Source organism: Balaenoptera physalus, assembly GCF_965194825.1.
Source record: "Balaenoptera physalus genome assembly, chromosome: 1".
NCBI lineage: Eukaryota > Metazoa > Chordata > Mammalia > Artiodactyla > Balaenopteridae > Balaenoptera > Balaenoptera physalus.
Window position 1 is genome coordinate 33,912,916 of NC_138882.1, and position 18,924 is coordinate 33,931,839.

At 52.0% G+C, this 18,924-nt stretch overlaps 1 protein-coding gene across 4 annotated transcripts; it reads left to right on the top strand.

Moving 5' to 3' along the window:
• The first annotated feature begins 8,033 nt into the window (after window positions 1-8,033).
• On the top strand, window positions 8,034-15,346 carry KLHDC8A (kelch domain containing 8A). Of its 4 annotated transcripts, XM_082462203.1 has the most exons (6): window positions 8,045-8,409; window positions 8,764-9,350; window positions 12,019-12,183; window positions 12,416-12,631; window positions 13,246-13,347; window positions 14,237-15,346. In XM_082462203.1, the coding sequence occupies exons 2-6, from the start codon at window positions 8,975-8,977 to the stop codon at window positions 14,428-14,430; spliced, it is 1,053 nt and encodes a 350-aa protein (XP_082318329.1). In that variant the 5' UTR covers window positions 8,045-8,409; window positions 8,764-8,974; the 3' UTR covers window positions 14,431-15,346. The 4 variants fall into 4 exon arrangements, with proteins under 4 accessions (XP_082318332.1, XP_082318331.1, XP_082318329.1 ...); XM_082462206.1 differs by lacking the exon at window positions 12,019-12,183 and having other exon boundaries at window positions 8,034-8,409; XM_082462205.1 differs by lacking the exon at window positions 13,246-13,347 and having other exon boundaries at window positions 8,039-8,409.
• Window positions 15,347-18,924: the final 3,578 nt, after the last annotated feature.

The window sequence follows — 18,924 nt, forward strand, 5'->3', positions numbered from 1 at the left end:
AGGGTTAAATCAGGGGAATGGATGATGCCAGCTCCGCAGTCCCCACCCCTTCCTCTTTAATGTGCCTCTGCCTGGTCCCTTCTCCAGAACCCCTGGGGAGGAGGGCGTGTGTGTGTCTGTGTCTGTGTCTGTGTCTGTGTGTGTGTGTGTGTGTGTGAGATGTGATGCACCAGAGGACAAGGGGAAGAGGAGAGGAGAGACAGTGCCAGAGGGAAAACCACCCTGTACCTCTATAAATGTCCCAACCAGGGTGGACAGGCACCTCTTTCCAGCTGGAGGGTGAGCCAGACATGCTTCTCTGGCACCCATGGAGGATCGTGGGCTCCCGGAGGTGGAGGTGAGCAGAGCCACGGGCTGGAGAATGAGGCTGCTCTGTTAGAAGCTGCCTGAGGCCCGGCAGGAGGAGAGACGCAAAGAGGGCTGGGACCTCTGAGGGTAACTGCTCTCAGTTCCTGGCTCTCTAGAGGCCCCAGACTGAGTGTCATCTCACACCAGTCCAACTTGCGGGTCCCCCTCCTCCTCCTCCCAGCCCCGTAAAAGGGCCTGGAGCCTTGGATCTCACTGCACATCAGGTTCAGCCAAAATCTGGTGCTAACAGGGAGGCAGGGAAGGAGAGTCAGGCCATGAGAAGCCCTCCTCCTAATGTAAGCAGTGATGATCAATAGAAAACTAGTAAGTGTGATTTACCAGGTGAGCAATACCCACCTGAAAACAAGGGGACTCTCCAGGGAGTGCGCCAGGACGAAGATGAGACAGCAGCCTTGCAGCCTGAGCTTTTGTCCTCCGGATGAGACAGCTTTGCTGGGAAGTGGGGGCCCATGCAGGAGGTGAGCAGGTGAGGCTTCTGTTTGAGGCAGGCCTTATTCCTGGGCCTCAGAGCTCTGTGGACCGGGCTGTGTGTCCACCGCCCTGCTCACTCAGAGCCTGTCAGCAGGAGAGCCAGCCCCCCGACCTTGCCCCCTAAGTGCACACACGCAGGCACCATCCATGACAGGCAGGCTGGCCCATCTGCCAATCAATCTTCCTTGCCGATTTCCCAGCTGGAGCAGCGAGGCTGGTGTGTAAATCACTCAGAGCCCTCTCTCAGCTCTGCCAGGACATGGAGCTCTTTTTAATTAAGAAGAATGGAGGGTGATGCTGGCTCTGGAGATGGCGGTATTAACTTACTAATGGGCATTTAAAGAGCTGTGTTTGAGAGCCCTGCTGCTGCCTTCCTTAGCCTACAGCCTCTTGCTCCTCTGCAGAGCCACCCGGACCCCCGTGAAGTCTCTGCTATCCTCTACATTAGAAGCGGTAGACGATAAGCCCCCCCAGTCCCCAGCCAGGCCCTGGCCTGGTGACCTGGGACAAACGGGCCCATTTTTGCTTTTAGAGGAAGGGCCAGAACCAGGATGACTTGAGCCCTGAGTCCTCTGCCTCCTGTTCTTGCAGCTTGTGGGAGGGCAACAGGCACCCCGGAAATGTCAGGGCCCAGCAGGAAGCATGATTAGGCTTCCAGGTGGGTGCCCAGGGTCTTCAAGAAGGCAGCCCATTAGCCATAGCTGCAGCTATCACAGGCTCTATCACAGGTCCCTGTGTCCCCGGCTGAGCTGGGGGAAAATGCAGGTGGTGGCAACAACAGCGCCAGGGGAAGGCCCCCAGTAAAGTCCCTTCCGGTGACAGAACCTTGGGTAGTGGGCAGTGCCTACGACAGCCGGTGAGGCCAGACCTCTGTGTGTTTGCACCGCTTGGAAGAATGTGAGGATGTCCATTCTGGAAACTGCTGCTTTGTCACTATGGTTAAACGATTCTTTCTCTAGGGCTTGCCACCCTGCACGCCCTCTGTGGAAGAACACTCCAGCTGGGAGAGACCTCAGGCTGCCGTCTTCTTCCTCTTCTTTCTAATTTTACAGACGCCAGAATGGATATGACTCGTCCAGAGGTGCACAGCCCGGTCATGACAAGACAATGGGCTGGAACAAAGGTTTCCTGACTCACAGTCCTGTGTCTTTCCTGTTTCCAGTACCTCCCAGGGGAGGTGACACCATGGTCTCTCACCTCACCTCCTGCTGGTGTTTTAATTTTCTGATGCTCCTGGGCAGGAAATTCTTCCTTTTTTATAACCCAGATCCTCAGGCTTTATTATAAGCCCCATTTCCTCTTACAATTTCCTCAATAAACACAGGGAAGTTGCCAAGGTCTTTCAGAGAAGGTTTCTCTTCCTGCTGTCATTGTCATCTTATGCATTAAACAGAAGAATATGCACTTCCCAATTCTTTCTTCTAAATCGTGCATTTTGTGAGTCTGAAAATCAAGATGACCACCCCCCCCTCCCCGCCCTGCCAATCCCTTACCTGTGATCCATTTTACACTTAGGTAAAATGTCCCAATTTTACCTAAATAGGCAGAAGTTGCTCGCAGGTGGACAGATGCATTTAAAACTGATACCCATTAAGTCCCTCTAGGCTCCAGGCTCTATGCTGTGTGCTCTGTGCTATGTACTATGTACTATGCTATGTGCTATGTGCTCTATGCTATACTCTGGAGTAGGAGGAAGGAGCAAGGTGGGTACTGGAAGGAGTGTGGCTAACTCAACTCTCTAATCAAGGCTGCATGGTCAGGAGGGGAAGCCCTGTTGTCTGAGGCCATCCTGTGGGACCTCAGACTGACACCCTAAGGGTGGCAGTGCCATATGAACAGATGCAGATTATGGTTGTGACTGTTGGCACCTGTGTTGCACCGGCTCCAATCAAGTCCACTTGAGCCCTAAATCCTTCCTCTGGGCTGATGTCAGGACTGGGCAGGGGGGGCTCTAATGAGGCTTTTCCATGTTGGGGGAGGAATCTACCCTTGCCTTGGTCTGCTGGCAGCCTCAGTCCTAATTGGATGAGTCACCTTCCCTCCCCAGTCCCTGAATACCAGAAGCCCAAGCTTCTGGTGAGGAATAAGAATGTGATTATCTAAAGGAGGGGCACCAGCTGTTCTCCAGATCACTATGCTGTTTAGGCTGCAGTGGAAGGAATTCCAGTTAGCTAGGAGGAAATATCCTGTCCAAGACATAGGCCCAGAAATGGTTGGATACAGGAGGGTGTGGGCCCTGGTAAGGTGCCTACCACGTGAGATTGGCACGTGCTATTCGACACACTGCCTGGAGTATACAGAAAGTCAGAGGTATGGAAACCTGCCGTCACAAAGGGAGGAAAGCTCTACTCTTTATAGAGGACCTATGCCTGCCCAGGAGCCATGCCGGGCATCTCATTCCCCCCATAATGCTAGAAAGTAGATTTTCTTCTTCCCTTTTTCACAGATGAGGAACTGAGATTCAGGATGTAAGTGATTTATTAATGGTCACACAGCCAGGGGGCGGCTGAACCAGGATTCAGGCGTCTGTCTGATTCCAGAGTCCACACACCTTCCCACTGCCCTGCGACTGTGGGGCACTGCAGAGAGAGAACTACACAGGGGAGGTGACCCAGCCTCAGGGGGCTCCGGGTGCACCCCTCCCCCAGCGTGGTATCCACAGAGGGAGTTCCATGGTATCCACTGACAGGAGGGTAAACTGTATTTCTGAGGAGGGAGAAAGGAGCTACTGTAGAATTTAATAGCTAAACAACCCCTCTTTCCCCACCCCCACCCCAGTGTACTCTACACTTGGAATCCCACCAGTCCCTTGAGGCCCTACACACAGATACTCCATCCATAGTCTGCCACACTGGGAATCTGCCTAGTTTACTGGGAAGAGACTGTCACCTCACCACACCCTCAGCTTCCCCAAAACCTACCACAGAGTTCAGTGAAGGCCGGCCCCTGAATAGCTAATAAACTCAATCGATGCTGAGTCAGACTGTGCATTTTCATGTATATAAATTAAGCCTTAATAAACCCAAATTGAGACTTTAAAAAAAAAAATACTTACTAAGTATTTCTGGGGCTGAGCATCCCTTCAACCAATTTGACTGATGCGTTATCACAATAATTAAGACTCCAAAGTACCAAAGCCTTCATTTTTAGAGGCTTTCATGAACTTTCCTCTCCCCACTTTCCTACCTTCCCAGTACCACCTTGTAACCAAGGCAAAAACTCAAACGCTTTCTAAGAGAGAAGAGAAACCCAGACCCGATGCAACACAAGGTCTTAAAGCAGAATGATTTAGGCTGACATGAGGAAGAACTTCCTGACGGAGAAAGTGGTTACCCACTGGAATGAGCTGGTGAAGAATTAAAGGGGGTCACTGGACTCCCCACCTCTGCTTGGCACTCCACAAGTCCCCAGCTTGGTGCACTCAGCCCAGGCATGGAAACCGCAGGTGACTCAGGGAATCTTAAGTGGCGGTTGCTAGGTTACAAGCTTCCTCAACGTGCATTCAGTGTAAGGACTAAAGGATGTCACCTGGCTGGGAGGAAGAGCTATGGGGGAAGGAGTGGGGGAGATGGAGAAAAGCCAGGACTTCCAAAACAAGGAATTAGGCCATGGCCTGGAAGGCATCCTGTTCTTAGTACTTTTCCAAGGGTCTGAGTCCCACAGTCCTCACAGAGGGTGTTGCTTGCAGGACATGAGCATTGAGTTAGAATGGGGCCTATTCTGGGGCTGGATTCTAGTCCTTTCCCAGCTATGCTGCCTGGCACAGACAGTATGGCAATGGGGAGAGGACAGTCATTGAAACCTTTGAGGTCTGGGCTCCTTCCTTCACTGTAATTGGACAGAAAGCCACGTGAGAGTAGTGAAGCTTGATGTCCTTAATAATGCACAATTCTTTCATTTGTGATTTAATTATGATAAAGTGAAAGAGCACTGGATTTGGAATTCACAAACTAGACCCACCCTGAACGGCTCACATGGTCATAAGTCAGTTACTTCATTTCACTAAGTCTCAGAGTCCCCATCTGTAAAAAAGGGGTGCTAATACCTGCCTGACAACCTTTCCTAGGGTTTTTAAGATTACGAGAAAGTGGGTGTGCGAGGGCTCAGTTTAGCTTGAGTTATGCAAACATAAAGTAGTATGAACTTTATATACCTGCTCACTGAGCTGTCCCAGCTGGGGTGGGTGGAGGCACAAGAAGCCTTGCCTCACTGCTTTGGGAAAAGGCTCCATGGGCAAGAGAGGCTGAAGGTGGACCCTCAACAAGCCCCTCTGAGGAACGCGTATGGCTTTCAATCCTCTTGATCACCCTGTCGTGATTTTGTGAAGACAGTTTAAATTGATGGTTGAGGGTTTGTTCCCTATTCCTCTGGGCAGATTGTGATCTCCAGGAAGAAGAGAAATGTTTGATGTTTCCTGTGAAACTTCATTAATTCAGACCACATTTTTTGGAATTTGTGTTCTTATTGAATAAACAGAACACAAATTTCGGGGAGGGGGAAATTTCCCCCCTTACTCCTCTTGAGTTCTTTTGGCTGGTCTAATAATTAAATTGACAAGATTATCAGGAGGGGAAAAAAACCCAATTTAATTCACATGCACAGAGGTCCCATAGAAATGGGACCCCCGAAGTGCCAAAGCAGGCTGTTTATATATCATTTTTAGACAAACAATTATTTGTGAAGACGTACCAAAGGGGCTTGCGCTTGGGGTACAGACTAATGAAGTAACAAAATCTGTTTATACAGTTTTCTTAGCCTTGAATTCCCTAACTCTGCTGATAAGTAAGGATGCTTTCTCTCTCCTGGTATGAGGAGGATACTTTCACATGGGAGATTTATTCCCCACTTTTGGGGGAAAGAAGGGGTACAGAGTGTTTTTTTAATATCAAATGTTTTTTCCCACCGGCTGTTTCTCAAGTAACTTTAACTTAAAATAATCAATATGCCATTGTGGTATACCTTGGGGTGGCCTGCTCTGAGCCCCAACACAACTGTCCTCTGTGAAGGTTCTTAGAGGTACTTACTATGTAAGTACAGAGAATTCGAACTAAAAAGCAGTGGAATTTCTAAGCCAAGAACTCAAGATGTTAAGATGGGCCTGTGAGCTGTTAAGAGGTACTGTGACCTCTGTTTCTCACAGGAAGTCATTTCTAAGTGAGGGGCAAAATGTTTGCGCTTGTTCTCAGTTTTTCTTTTTCTTGGTTTTGTTGACAGTAGTTGTAGTAGTAATGGTATTCATAGTGATTTACCAGCCCCTTGCTGTGTGTCAGAAGCTGAACTGAACACTTTACAAATATCATCTCATTTTTTAAAAAAATTAATTAATTTATTTATTTATTTATTTTTGGCTGTGTTGGGTCTCCATTGCTGTGCGTGGGCTTCCTCTAGTTGCGACGAGCGGGGGCTACTCTTCGTTGTGGTGCTCGGGCTCTAGGCGTGCGGGCTCCCGTAGTTGTGGCTCACGGGCTCTAGAGAGCAGGCTCAGTAGTTGTGGCACACGGGTTTAGTTGCTCCACAGCATGTGGGATCTCCCTGAACCAGGGCTCGAACCAGTGTCCCTTGCATTGGCAGGCAGATTCTTTTTTTTTTTAATAAATTTATTTATTTTTATTTATTTTATTTTTGGCTGCGCTGGGTCTTCGTTGCTGCGCGCGGGCTTTCTCTAGTTGCGGTGAGCGGGGGTGCATGGGCTTCTCACTGCGGTGGCTTCTCTTGCTGCCGAGCACGGGCTCTAGGTGCACAGGCTTCAGTAGTTGTGGCTCGCAGGTTCTAGAGCTCAGGCTCAGTAGTTGTGGCGCACGGGCTTAGTTGCTCCGCGGCATGTGGGATCTTCCCGGACCAGGACTTGAACCCGTGTCCCCTGCATTGGCAGGCAGATTCTTAACCGCTGCACCATCAGGGAAGTCCCAAAAATATCATCTCATTTAATCTTCCCAAAAATCTACAAGGATATATCTATACCATGGAATGCTACTCAGAAATAAAAAGGAATGAACTAGTGATACATGCAACAACTTGGATGAATCCACAGAATTATGCTGGGAGCAAAAAAAGCCAATACCCAAAGGTTACATACTGTAAGTTTCTGTTTATATAACATTCTTGAAATGACAAAATTATGGAAATGGAGAACAGATTAGTGGTTGCCAGGGGTTGGAGAGAGAGGGGTGAGAGGGAAGAAGGTATGGGTATAAAAAGGCAAAATGTACACCTGAAACTAACACAGTGTTGTAAATCAACTATACTTCAATTAAAAAAAAAAAAAAAAGGCAACGTGAAGGGTTCTTGTGGTGATGGAAATATTCTAAATCTTGACTGATCAATTTCCATATCCTGGCTATGATATTATTGTACTATATGTTTTGCAAGATGTTACCATTGAGAGAAATTGGGTAAAAGGTGTTATTTCTTACAACTGCATGTGAATCCACAATTTATCTCAAAATACAAAGTTTAATCTAAATAAAATAAGGAAACTGAGCCTCGGAGTAGTTAAATAATTTCAGAGCCAGAATTCAAACCCAGGTCTGTCAGACTCCCAAGCCTGAGCATTTCAACACTTGGCTCTATTCAAGGGAACCATGTGGGAGGACCCCACAAGCCTGCAGTTCATCACACCAGGTGGCTCACTGGTGTCATGGGCAATTTTTTTACTGGGGACTACTGTCCTGATAAGGCCATTACAGAATGGCTTGAAAGAATTATTTGGCAAGACCTGTGGGTTGGTGCTGAGGGCCAAGATTTGATAACCAGGTTTTCCCTTCCTAAGGTGTGATGTGGGAGGGACCACTCACGTGTTTGCGTTTCCACTTTTGTCTCTGGCTGTGTGTCCACATAACTGTGCACTTTCTGTCAGTTTCTCCGTGTATATGACCATTTCCGGGTGGAGGGTGAGGTGATGTGTAAATTATGCATCTGTACGCAGGTCGGTGTGTACATTGTTCGGATGCACCCGCGTCAGGTCTGCGTGCGTCACACCCACATAACTTGCTTCTACTAGGTTAAACCATTTGATAATACCTCCCCCAAAGCAAAGCCGACTATTGAGCCAGGCTGTCACGAACTGGGTCTGTGTACTGTAGATAAACTGGGTAATTGGACTCTCCGCCTCCTCATCCAAAACAAACACTCACAAACCGCCCACCCCCACCCTGGAGGGAGTCTAGTCCCCGTCATCTGGGTACTTGGCTCTAGTGCCCCGCTTTCCCTGAACAGTAAGCAAGGTGAGCGTCTCCCGCCGGGCCCTTTCCCTCCCCCGCAGGCCGGGCGCCGCCAGGGCTTCTGTAAAGAGATCAGGGCTCGCTTCGCCGCGGGCGCACGCGGGTTCCTGCACAGGTGTGGCGGCTGATGGTGGGGATGTGCGTGGAGCAGGCTCGCCGGCCTCCCCGCACCCCACCCTCCGGCGGCGGCTCCGCTTCTCCTTCCTGCTGCTCATTTAGTCTCCTCTTCTGCGTGTGACAGCGGTGTGCGGACCGGGGAAGGACAGAGCGCCCTCTCCCCTGCTCCCCGCGTCGCTCTCGGGTAATGCGCTGCTTGCGCCTCGCCGCCGCACTCCTCTGGCCTGGCTGTGTAAGTGACGCGGGGGCAGGGACGGGAGTTGGCGGGGAGGAAGAGCCGGGGGAGGCAGGCGGCGGCGCCGAAAGGTGTTAACTCCTTGCTTCGCCGGGAGGCAGCCTGGCACCCTGAACCCCGGAACGCCCCCGGCCCCGGACGCGTTCCACGCGTTCCACGGGTTTCCGACCAGCTGGCTGGGAGCGGCGGGGGACAAAGCGGTGCGGGTTTGATGCCGCCGCGGGGTGGCGCCCTCGCCGCCGCGTCTTCCCTTGAAAGTTGGCGGGGGGTTGGGAGCCCGCTCGCCCGCCCACGCCAGGAGGCCCGGGCGCCGGGCCCGGCTGCCCTTGATTCGCCCCATTCCTCCCGCAGGGCCAGGCTCGGACGCCGCCGGACCGCTGAGTCTTGAGGGACAGTGAAGCGCTGGCCGGCGTCGGGGCCCTTGCCGGGGGTCGGGCGGGAGCCGGCGAACAGGAGCGAGATGGAGGCGGCGAGAGGGGCCGCGGAGTAGCCGGCGGACCCCTGGCTCGCACCTTCCCCGGCGCTCCGCGGGGTCGCGGCGGGCGGGGCCCCCGGGGCTGCCATGGAGGTGCCCAACGTCAAGGACTTCCAGTGGAAGCGCCTGGCGCCACTGCCCAGCCGCCGGGTCTACTGCTCCCTGCTGGAAACCGGGGGGCAGGTCTATGCCATCGGGGGATGTGACGACAACGGCGTCCCCGTGGACTGCTTTGAGGTCTACTCCCCCGAGGCCGACCAGTGGACCGACCTGCGCCCCCTGCCCACAGCCCGGGCCGGGGTGGCTGTCACCGCCCTGGGGAAGCGGATCATGGTCATCGGGGGTGTGGGCACCAGTCAGCTGCCTCTGAAGGTCGTGGAGATGTACAACATCGATGAGGGCAAGTGGAAGAAGAGGAGCATGCTGCGCGAGGCCGCCATGGGCATTTCTGTCACGGCCAAAGGCGAGTGGGGCCAGGGCTGAGGGCGGGCAGAGAGAAGGGAGCGGGGGGCCACGGGGAAAGGGATGGAAGCCAACACTGAGTTGGAGGCCACTATCACACTCCTGATCCCCAGTTGATCTTTACAATGGACACTAAAACTAGAGACCCGCTGGCCTTATTTTACAGATGGGAAAATTGAGACTCAGCAAGTGAAGCGTCTAGTAAATCCATATGATGCCAGAGCTCCACTCCACCCCACCAGGTTCCTCCCAGCAAGCTGGGCAGGCCAGGCCAGAGGAGAGAGCCAAAGGGGGTTAGTGCAATGTCCCTGTACATCCCTTCATTCAGCAGAATGATTGGGCCTTCCACCCACAGCACCAAATCCCCTGAAATCTTCCTTGCAAGCGCCACCACCTCCAGACAATTATTTGGGGCCCTGGGGATGTTCATGCCATCCTCGTACCATCACCAGGCCCCACTGGGAGGGCTTTGGGACCTGATTCCAGGACCTTCTCCCCACCATCTGCCTCCTAATCTCAGAGACACTGATGAGTGGACACCAGAATGTTCCTGAGGGTCATGCTTCTGTGGCATCTTGCCCAGGTTCACTAGGTTCTCAGGGCATGCATGTGCTGATCACATAGCTTTGATTCTCATTTTGCTTTTTCCAAGCCCATCATTTCTTTCTTTTCAGGCCTGGTACAGCCCAGAGCACAGAGGGGGCTCTGAAAGCTCTTTTGCTAAAACACACAGGGTTTTATGGAAAATGGCCCAGCAGGAGTTAGGAGACCCCAAGTTCAGATCAGACAGGCTTAGTGGGATGCAACCTTCCCTTCTTCTCTTGCAAAACCATTTCAGCTGCCTGTCAGGTCTACTGTAGATCAGAAACCAGTATTTCTTGAGCACCTGCTCTGTCCCTGGCACAGTTCTAGGTCCCAGGGAGGAAGGAAAGAGGCAGAAGATCTAATCCCTGCCTTTAGGAGCCCGGGTCTTACCAATGAAGGTCAGAGAGAGAAACTCTTAACTCAAAATCCCTGAGGGCAGAGTAGCCAATTGGGCCTCCTGAATTCCCAGTAAGAAAGATGGAAGGCACGGAGGCCCATGGGGAAATAGAGAGGGAAAGGGTAGTCCTTTATCTGCAGATCTCAATAAGTGGGGCTGAATGATTAAGAACCAACATTTATTGAGTCCTTACCATAGGTGCCTTATAGGTATTAACCCCTTTGACCCTCACAACCTGTCTGATGAGGTAAGTGCTATTATTATCCTCATTTTAGAGAGAAGCAATGTGAGGCCCAGAGAGGTTAAGTAACTTGCCCAAGGTTACGCAGCTAGCAGGTGATGGTCGAGTCTGTGCTCTTAACTATGGCATTGAATGGGTTCAATAGTTAGTTTACTAAGAATTTACATGCCTGTGTGCCATGCTTTCTAACAGATGCTGGGGCCACAGATTAACAAATCTCAAGAACCTAACAATCTATTGAAAGAAGAAACATACAAAGGTTATTTCAGTAACGTGTGGCAAGTAGGGTGATGCAGGTGCCACAGGAGGTCCTGAGCCGCCGCTCTCAGCCCAATTGGGTGCAGGAATGGTAATGTGGTCTGGATGTGAGGGTTCCCAGCTGGAGGTGTCCGGGTGAAAACAGGAATAGAAGAGGAGGAGTTTGTGTAAGGTAAATTTCTCATTAGCAGGCCCCATCTCCCAGCCACAGGCTAGAGTTGGGATTTTTTTCCCTCTCTTTAGTAAGATTGGAAAGTAGAAAGAAGTAGTACTCATCCCTGCAATCCCCTTGAAGAATGAAAGTCTCATAGAGCCAGAAGCGGGGAGGACTGGCTACTAGGAGACAGAATCCCGGGTAGGGGTGAGTCCCTGGGTAAAAAGAGGGCCCTGGGGGTAGGGCTGTGTCCTTAACAGGCTGCGTGAGGTACTGGGGTGAGGCCCAGGGAAACATGGAGGCGTTGCCTATCCTCTCTGCTGCGCTGTGTCACCTGCAGCCAAGAGCAGTAGAGAGTGGGGGGGAACTCACTTCTCTGGGCAGGGCTTCTTATAGGGGCCAGTTTTCTCTCCTCCAAAGCCTCTCCCTCATTCACCCCTAGCCCATTCAGTGCAGGGTGCCTCCTGGAGCCCAGAGCTTTCCTGTGCATGAAGGAGGATAGCCTTCTCCTATCCGGACAAAGAAAGAGACGGCAGCAGGCCAGTGTCCCACAAGGCCAATAACAGCAGGGCTGACCTCATTTCCAAAGGCTCCTGCTAGGTCTAGAGAGTTCTGATCTGGGAGTGCCTGGGGAAGAGGCCACTATTGGAGGGTATCAGAGGAATACCCCTCCTCTTTGGCATCCCTCTGGCTGCCCAGGAAGGAGGAGAATGGAGGGGATAAGACCTGCAAAGTGTTGTCCAGGCCTAGACTCCACTGCAGTCTACCTCTGTGCAAGTATTTCGGGTTTAACCAAGGGCCAGACACCAAGGGAGGCTAAGGCATGTAGGCCTGACATGGCTTCAAGAAGACCCAGGCTTGACTGTGGCAGGAACTTTTAACGGTGCCACCAACCCATTCTCGGGCAGAGCGGTGGTTGGGACCTGGCCGGGCTTCAGTGCTTGTGTTCCAGGGGTTAACAGAGCCTGGCCATGGTAGGAGCTGAGTACAATGGGCCTGTCTCATAGTGTCTGTTGTATGGCCTTTCTCCTTAGATTACCGAGTGTACGCGGCAGGCGGGATGGGCCTGGACCTCCGTCCACACAACCACCTCCAACACTATGACATGCTCAAGGACATGTGGGTGTCTCTAGCACCCATGCCCACCCCGAGATATGCTGCCACCTCATTCTTGCGAGGTTCCAAGATCTATGTGCTGGGTAAGGACAGGTTGTCTGGCCCACGTCTGGCCCTTCTTCCCTCCCCCGGGTCAGTTCCGGTTGGAAGCAGTGCCTGTGTGCTGAGCATCTCCTGGGCACTGGGGGTTAATCATGCTGCCCCACCCCTCAGGGAGCTTCCTATATGATCTGATAACAGTCAGAAGGGGAAACCCAGCCCCAGTCCTCAGGGACTTACTCTTCTGCCCAACCTTCGCCCTACTCTGGCCTCCAGGGGGACGACAGTCCAAGTACGCGGTCAACGCCTTCGAGGTCTTTGACATCGAGACTCGCTCCTGGACCAAGTTCCCCAACATTCCCTGCAAGCGGGCCTTCTCCAGCTTTGTGACCCTAGATGACCGCTTGTACAGCCTGGGTGGCCTGCGGCAGGGTCGGCTCTACCAGCAGCCCAAGTTCCTCCGGACAATGGACGTGTTCGACATGGAACAGGGTAAGCTGGGCACCAGTCCCCGGCTGCGCACCTCCCTTCTGGCTGAATCCCCCACCTTACCCCCATCCCATCCATCCACCCAGGCTCATTTACCCAGCTGGGTGAGCCTTTCAGAGTCTGAACACCCTTCTCCATTCAAGGCTACTCTTGGGATCAAATTCTTTCATCTGTACAGGGTTCCCTTTGATTGGTTGGTTGGTTGTTTTTATCAAAGCCTTTTCCACCTATTGTCCATTCTTACAACATCCAACCAGAGTCAGGTGAGGAAGGGCTTTTTCCTGTTTTTTACTCGTGGAAAAACAGAAGGATCCTGACTCTGACGCTCTCTGCCTCTAGTCAGCCTCCTTTCCAGCTTAAAGCCCCTGAGAACAGAGGTAGAACAAGGTGATTTGTCATAAGAGATTATGGTTCCTTGGATTGCAGCAAGCATGGGAGAGGGTAGAGTGTCATTTCAAACAGCAGGAGACATTGTATGTGCACTGAGCACACAGGGTAGATGGAGTGGAGATGCTGCCTTGGGTGAGAGCAGTTTGGGACTCATGTGTATTTGGAGGGGCAGGTGGTCAGCATCTGATTCTCTCTGTGTATCTCCTGCCATCATGCATGGCCTGTAGGGGGATGGCTGAAGATGGAGCGCTCATTCTTCCTTAAGAAGCGGCGGGCAGACTTTGTGGCCGGCTCTCTGAGTGGACGGGTCATAGTGGCTGGAGGACTTGGTAAGGATAGATCTTCTGGGCTGGCACTGTGGTTCTGGTGCTTGGATTCTAGGCAATCTGCATGAGCAGGAGAGGGTGCTGGCTCCTTGCACACCGCCTGCCTACTGCTTTACTCCAAAGAATTTCAAAGCACTCCCCTCCTCCCAGCCTAGAAGTCATGTCTCCGTGGACGGGCCTCAGTTGCTGTCTATCTGTCCTCTTACACAGGAGAAACTGAGGCCCAGAGAGCATAAGGGGCATACTGATAACCATGTGACACAGGCTTGCCAAGCACAGGTCCCTGGGGCCCTATCCAGGAATGACTGGAGGTGAAAGTGTGTCAGGGATTGGCCTTGGTCCTCTTTCTCTTCTCCCTGGATACCCAGCTCTGTCACAGAGTAGAAAAGCAGTCTGATCAAATCAGTTATTCTAATGAATTCAGGATTTGCTGTATAAGACCTCCCAGAGATTAGGGTATTTTGAAGGCGGGACCCCAACATCAACAGGGGAGAGACAGATGGGCAGCGGACCTTCCAGGAACCCAGAGTTTACTCAGTGTGGACAGACACCCTATTTACCCACACAGGAAAGCAGCTTGATGTAAGCTAGACCATGTGAGCAGCTTTCTTAGTAAAGGGCAGAAGAGAGGCAGTAGTGTCTAGAAACTTCTGGTAAAAGCAGGCGGTGGGGAAAGAAAGTTACTCTTGAGATGAAAAGACAGAGAAGGCAGGAAGAACAAAGCAGCTGTTTGACAAAAGGGTGGGGAAGGAGCAATTCTGTAGCCAAGGAAGTTGAGGTTGATTGGCTTCTGCTTGTGCTTCCAGAGGCGGGGAGCCAGATGGGGGGACTTCCCCGGGGCAGATAGGTGACTGGACTCCTTTGTAAGGTCCGGTTCCTTTGGCACTTTCAGGGAACCAACCCACTGTCCTGGAGACGGCAGAGGCGTTCCACCCGGGGAAAAACAAGTGGGAGGTCCTCCCCGCCATGCCCACGCCCCGCTGTGCCTGCTCCAGCATCGTTGTCAAGAACTGCCTCCTGGCCGTGGGGGGTGTCAACCAGGGTCTGAGCGATGCGGTGGAAGCCCTGTGTGTCTCTGACTCCTAGCTGGCTCTGGGCCCAGCCACCGTGTCCTGGACCGGATCACCCCACTCTGGACAAGAGGAATGATCTCATCAAAGTAGTTTGGGCTGCTTCCCCGGATGCCAGCTCCTGTCAGCAGCCAGTGGGGTTAGGCCCTAGGGCTCTAAATGACCTCTCCACCTCCAAACCCTACCAATCCGAGAAAACTGTAAGAAGTCTCGATGACTCTGCCATCCCCCTTCCCCTGTTGGAGCTCAGGTGACCTCTGGGGAGAGTCCTCACTTACTGCTCAGGCAGAGAAAGGTAGGTAGCAGGAGTATATGCTGCCTCCCTTCCTGTGGGTTTACCCCTCCCATCTCCAGGTTAGGGGGTAGGCAGGGCAGTTCTGACCCAGAGGATAGCTACTTGTAGCTGTCCTTCCCTGGATCTGCGCTAGTCTGAAGGTCTCTTGGGATGGAAGATGGAGAAGGGTTGCAGGGGTCCCAACCCCTCTTCTCTCCATTGGTCTACATCCCTTCCCCCTTTGGTGACCAACTGTGGGCCTGCCCTGGACCTCATCTACTCAGCAAGAATTGGCCCTGAAGCTGGAGGCGGCTGACTTGGAAGAGAAGTCGGGTTCACGTGCACTGGTCCAGGTCAGAAGCCCTGGCCAGGAAGGACCCATGCCTCTCGGGGTCCTGATGGGAATGTAATGATGGGACTGGAGCAGACTCCCAGCCCAGGGTCTGCTCCCCACTCTTCTCCTCACTTCATTTCTCCTTCGGTCACCCCTCCCCACCAGAGGCACCAGAGGCACCCCTCCCCTTTGTCACTGACAGCCCCAGAGTGTTTCTGTGTGAAACCTTATTTACACTGTGGCATCAAAATCCACAAAGGATGGATTAATTGCACTCTGGTTAACAGCAGCAGCACAATGATTAAAATCTATATTCCTATCTTCTCTGGCACCCTGATGCAGGGGCGGGGTGGACGGTGTCTTGATATGCGGAGGGGACCGCATGAAACAATCCCTCTGACATTCTCAGGCTAAATGGGGCCCCAAGGGACCACTTGTTCTTGGCTGTTCCCTCTGAGGAGGTGCCAGCTTCAAACCATCCTGCCCCGACCAGTCACCTCACTCCTAGGGAAACAGCACACTTTCCTCTCCTGAGCGTTGACGCCCACAGGCGTGTTGGGAAAAGGCTGCACTCATTAACTGACTTCTTCGTTGGGTTACTCCTATGACTGGCCTCAGTTCATTCAGCTCGAGCTCATTTCTGTCTTGCCCACAGTAGAAAGGTAATTGCTCACTGATGTAAAAACGTGAAGGACATGCCTCCTTTTAGCTGGTATAGCCGCTTTCTGATTCCAAGTTATTTTTAAAAGCTGTGCTAACACGGGGGATACAAAGATGAAAAAAATACGTGCCCTGGAGGGGTGGTGGGGGGGTCAGAGAGCATTCACCGCACGCTGGTATGATCATTTCTCCTGAAGCAGGAACACCCGTCTGAGGGGTCAGGGGGAGACTCCTGGAGGAGGTAACACCTCCACTGAACCTTCACAGACAAGCGGAACCAGGGTCCTTATGGGACAGTCGTTTTGCCTCCCTTTCTCTCGTACCTGATCTTTTTCTTTACTTGGGCACTGGAAGGACACTGCCACCTGCTGGCCCAGCCTTTCCCTCCCACCTTGGCATCCTGTGGCCACGGGTGCCCCCTGCGGAGCAGACTGCAGAGAGGCCTTCCCTACTGCTTCCAGACCCCCACCCCCAGCCCATTTCCGTTGAGCCCCCTGAAGTGACTGTTAGAAAGAGGGGCTGGGGGAGCAGGTTAGGGGAAGCATTGCAAAGCCCAGCCCTCCATTGCACTTCAGTCTCTGCACTGCCTGCTCCCACCCTCCCCAACCCCTCCCCAAGAAAGGCATTTACAAATGGGGTCCCTCCACCCCTTCTAACAGGAAGCCTAGCCTTGTGTGTAGGAGGCTTTCCAAGCACACAAAATGGCACGAGACCTGTGGATGGGACTGAGGCATTTTAAATAGTTGGGGTACCTTATGGCTGTAGCCAGCCCTAAAGGTTCTTCCCATTATGAGAATGGGGGACTGACCGCTGCAACCTGTGAGGGCCACTCAGGGCTCAAGCTGGTATCTGCTGAGGACTCACCTCTTGGAGGTCCATGCTGGGAAGACTTTGGGTGTGGCTCACCGAGGAGCGAGGGAAATAGGGGGTGTCAGCGGCACACCTCATGGCTGTACCTCATGGTGCTGCAGAGGCCGCTCAGGATCTGGGGTCCAATGGCCTGGCTCTGGGCCTCACTTCCCTCCCCGCCATAGGCCTTCTCATCCCCGTCCCTCTCTGGGAAGTTCCCTCCCCTCTCTCGTCTTCATTTCCCAATGTGGAAAACAAAAGCAATGACAATGCCATCTCACAAGTTGGCAAAGCACCAGCTTCAATCCTCAGATCAACTCTGTGGAGAAGGCAGTATCCTCGTGTCTTGCACATGAAACAACTAAGCCTCCAAGAGGTTATATAACTTGTCCAAGGTCACAAGCTAGTAAGTGACCGAACCAAGTCTGATTCTAAAACCTGTGACCACAGTACTGCATTGCCTCAAATGGAATAGCACGTAGGAAAGGGAAGAAAATCAGCTGCTCTGTACTATGTAAGGGTTCAGAATGTCAAACCTGGAAAGATGGAGGGCTCCAAACATTCCTTTTGTTTCCCAAGGAATGAGTATGAGGATTAGCAAGGAAAGATTGGGAAGGGCTCCCTAACGTGAAATGAGCATAGAATATTCCTAAATTTACATCCCAGGAAAGTTCCCTTCTGGCTCTGTGACTGTGTCAGCTATTCCAAAGCATTGTTTGACACTGAACTCCAGTTATGTGTCTGGCATGGTGCTGGACTTGGGATTCCTGCCCTCCAGTCGTTGCAGTCTTGGGAGGGAGATGGGGACTAAATCTGCAGTTAGTATTTGATGAGACAAGTGTCAGCCTTTGCTAGTGCAACCCAGAGGTGCCCCATCCTTACTGGTTACAGAGAACTGAGAGGAACTGAGGGGATCAGAGAGGTTTCCAGAAAACAAATCTCAAACTGCACTTTGAAAGAAGAGGGAGGACAGGGCTTCCCTGGTGGCGCAGTGGTTGAGAATCTGCCTGCTAATGCAGGCGACACGGGTTTGAGCCCTGGTCTGGGAAGATCCCACATGCCGCAGAGCGACTGAGCCCGTGAGCCACAACTACTGAGCTTGCGCGTCTGGAGGCTGTGCTCCGCAACAAGAGAGGCCACGATAGTGAGAGGCCCGCGCACCGTGATGAAGAGTGGCCCCCACTTGCCGCAACTAGAGAAAGCCCTAGCACAGAAACGAAGACCCAACATAGCAATCAATCAATCAATCAATTAATCAATAAAATAAATCTTTAAAAAAAAAAAAAAAAAAAAGAGGGAGGACAGCCAGGCAGAGGAGGATGACCCCAGGCTTTGAAGCAAGAAATATGGGTTCAAATCATAATTGTCATGTGCGGATTGATCTTGGGTACGTTGTTAACCCCTGAATCTCAGTTTCCTTATTTGTAAAATGAACAAAATAAGGCCTCACTGAGGTTAAGAGCTACCTGCTATACACAAAATGATTTGCATATATAAGGTGAGTAGCTGCATTATTATTTTTTGTTGTTGAGGGAGAGACAGAGGTGTTCTCAAGTCCACTGAGGGACAACATGCACATTGCAGAGAATCTAGGGAGATGGGCTGGAAGTACAGGCAGGGCAGATCAAGAGGCCTTACGTGCCTTGCTAAGGAGTCTGGACTTTATCCATATGGGAAACTGGGAGCAAATTAAGGATTTTAAGTGGAGAAGCATCATGATCAGATTTGTGCCATTGGAACATAGGATAAGCCAAGTTCCTCTTCTGAGGAAAGCGAAGTACGTAAAATCACCAAGGCACCATCTAAGATCAGAAAGAACCCCAGGGACTTCCCTGGTGGGGTAGTGGTTAAGAATCCGCCTGCCAATGCAGGGGACCCGGGTCCAAGAAGATCCCACATGCGGCGGAGCAATTAAGCCTGTGCGCCCAGAGCCCACGCTCCGCAACAAGGGAAGCCACCGCAATGAGAAGCCCGCGCGCCACAACAAAGAGTAGCCCCCGCTCACGGCAACTAGAGAAAGCCCGCATGCAACGATGAAGACCCAACACAGCCAAAAAAATAATAAATAAACAAAATTTTTTTTTTTTTTTTAAAGAAAGAACCCCAGTTGGGGTTGGTATCCTCAGAAAAACACGTGGGCCGAGCTTGTCAGGCCTCCTCTGGAGGAAGGTCCATCTGCTGGGCAATTAAAGTGCCAGGAGGGTTTAGAACCACAGAAAGTGGACAAGTCCCTCCCTTCCATGGCTTCTTCTCCTCCAGAATTTCTAATGATCTCTTGCATTTGCTTTGAGCTTTCTGGCCCACAGATACCCTGAACAGGAGGTGGGGTGCCATCGGCCTTTTCCAACCCCCATCTTGTAGAAGAAGAAACAGAACCGGGAACCCTATGACTA

Coding starts and splice junctions, on each gene's coding strand:
- KLHDC8A (XM_082462203.1), top strand. CDS start 8,975: ATGGAGGTGCCCAACGTCAAGGACTTCCAGTGGAAGCGCCTGGCGCCA. Junction 9,351..12,018: donor CATTTCTGTCACGGCCAAAG/GCGAGTGGGGCC, acceptor CTTTCTCCTTAG/ATTACCGAGTGTACGCGGCA. Junction 13,348..14,236: donor CATAGTGGCTGGAGGACTTG/GTAAGGATAGAT, acceptor TGGCACTTTCAG/GGAACCAACCCACTGTCCTG.